Source organism: Limulus polyphemus, unplaced genomic scaffold (genome assembly GCF_000517525.1).
Source record: "Limulus polyphemus unplaced genomic scaffold, Limulus_polyphemus-2.1.2 Scaffold312, whole genome shotgun sequence".
Taxonomy (NCBI): domain Eukaryota; kingdom Metazoa; phylum Arthropoda; class Merostomata; order Xiphosura; family Limulidae; genus Limulus; species Limulus polyphemus.
Window position 1 is genome coordinate 252,223 of NW_013665922.1, and position 2,757 is coordinate 254,979.

Sequence of the window (2,757 nt, forward strand, 5' to 3'; positions counted from 1 at the left end):
ACATAATTATGACTTCATTTACAGCTGAAATCTTAATCTCATTATAAAGTTTCTCACTAATTTCATCAGTATCATTTGGTGGTCTGTAACAAATTCCCACTAAAAGCCTTTTCCCCTTATATCGACTAATAGAAACCCAAATGGATTCAATCTCTTTGCTATTATCTTTGATATCCTCATCATCAACAGGAGACAACTCACATTTTTACACATAAAGCCACTTCTCCTTCCCTCTTTAATACTTTATCCCTATTAAATAGCCTGTAACCTTGTATTTCAAAAAAACCTTCTGTCATCAAAATCATCTATGTTTAACCATGTTTCAGTTATTCCCATTATAGCAAAATCCTCTATTTCTACCAGTGTTCTAAAGTCATCTATTTTATTTCTTATACTTCTAGTATTAGAATAGTAACAATTAAGCCTATCTTTATAACTACTTCTACACTCATTTCCTATGCTAACCTTTTTCTGCCTCTTATTTCTTTTGCATTCAGCTTTTCCTAGCCCTTACCACTGTCTAGTACTAGTTTGAAACTTCCCTTACAGCTGAGTTAATAGCCTTAGTAAACAAGCCAGCCCATACTCTATTTAAATGTAAACCATCCATTGCAAAAACTTACTTCTCCCACGGAATTGATCCCACAAGTCCAACTAGCCAATCTGCTCATTTTTACATACTAACCTAAGCCTATGACCTACTTATAACTTCATCCCCACAGTTAATTCTTGGCAGTATCTCTGATAAAATTAAGTTATGGCTGTTTAAGTGCTTTTATAAACTCCTTATGCTTATTAATTAGCTCTTCTGACCTACCTTTCCCTACATCATTAGCTCTTACAGGCACTACAAAAACTTCATCTATGTTAGCCCCGTTTGTTATATCTCTTGCTGTGTCAGTTATATCATCCACCTATGCCCCTAGGTAGCATTATCTGATTCTTTTCTCCCTACTTACCCCACAGAGTATTCTATCCACATACCCTATCAAGCTTTCTTATGAATACAACCGATGCTTTCGAAAAATGTCTGAAAGCTAGTGAGTCTTCCTCAACTTCAAAATCATTGTTAATATCACCAGAAAGTATAACCAGCTCATAACAATACGTGTTTCATCCAGATGGTTCGCCTTTGTAATCATTGTACCTTTACTTAGATCGTATTTGTTGTTGTTGTTTAGTTGGTTTCAGAGCACTTTGCTGTCTTAAATTATGTAATTTTTTTGCACTTCCACAAATCACATGGATCTCTCTTTTGAAAAGAGTCTTCTCTTTGGCTCTGGTGTTCCCAAACATTCTCAACATAAGGCCCCCAGAACATTTTACATCCTGATGGAGAACCCCAACCCAATGAATGTATAAATACAGGTGGAAATCCCCTGCTATAAATCGTTCAGCAAGTTGGCTAAACGACAATATCTTGAATGAAACATGCTTATAAATATGTTTATCCAAGGGAGCATTGAACTGTCGAAAAGTCAGAAAGTGTCCAAGATACAAATATATAGTTGTTAAATATATCGTATATAGCGTCATGGCTCGCTTTTGGGGGATATGCCTCTTCATTACCATATGTACCTCGTGGTTTTTTAAAAGTGCGAATAAAAATATATGATTTATATTTCAAAAATTATCTCAAAATAACTATAAGTGCTTCAAATCATGACTAGAACATAAAAAACACATATTTTTAAGAGCTTAATAAAAATAAATCTTTATTTGCCATGTTGCATATACGATAGCTACATAAGATGTGACACATACATATGATAAATTGTGAAGTTTTTCTTGAGTAATATAAATATTATTCTAGGCACTGCTAATGCTTCTGATTTATAAAATACAATAGGGAAAATATGATTTAACTTCTACTTGTTTATCCTCTTACAACATAATTTCAATGTTGAATATAAAATGATAGATAGAAATATATTTTGACGATTCAGTTGTACCTTGGTTATAGACTTCATCTATTTATGAGGTTATTTTGCTATCTTGATAATCACTTTGCAAGAAGACTCCCTTGTATATTTCTATCTGAGAATAAAGTCTTAAACATCAATAAAAACAAAGGAAAGGTGAACAAAGAAATATATAATTTTTTTTATTATTTTGTTTTTCACCAAGGGACCACACTCTGATACAAAAGGATGTGGAAGATATCACTGACAATACAGACTCGAGAGAGCCTGATGTTATACCAGCAATTGCAATCAACCCACACGGTAATATTCACATGTAGATTTTCTTATTTATAATGTATATTTTACACCAAAAATGAATTAAATCGAAGTACATAACATTCCATATCATTACCTTAGATTAAAGATAAATCAAAGCAAAATTAGAATTGCATATAAGGTCACTCTCACACCTACTGCTAAGAAATCAAAAGATACAAAGATTGAGAAGATCCCAAAAGAAGTAAGGCTACTGCAGCATAAGACACTACTATTTACTAACTACCTTCTAGTTCGCAAAATGCCAACTATTTCAACTTAACACTGTGGAAAAAAGAATAATAATGAGAAAAGGAATAGGTCAGGCTGCTTTTTTGACTCGTGACTCCTTAGTCTTAACCATCTGTTACTGATTGTACATGGTCAGAACTGATCATTGCAGGCGTAAAGATATATTATACCTTTCTATTTTTATTCTGAATTTATTTGTTGAGCCAGAGAACAATAAATGTATATAAACTTTATAGTTTGTTTTGAATTTCGCGCAAAGCTACACGAGGGCTATCTGCGCTAGCCG

The 2,757-nt window shown here is 33.1% G+C and overlaps 1 protein-coding gene across 1 annotated transcript in view; it reads left to right on the top strand.

Moving 5' to 3' along the window:
- Nucleotides 1–2,757, top strand: part of LOC106457287 — a 37,190-nt gene that overhangs the window by 28,655 nt on the left and 5,778 nt on the right. The window contains exon 8 of the mRNA XM_022383146.1: nt 2,128–2,225. Within this exon, the coding sequence (XP_022238854.1) occupies nt 2,128–2,225 (98 nt within the window). The remainder of the gene's footprint in view (nt 1–2,127; nt 2,226–2,757) is intronic.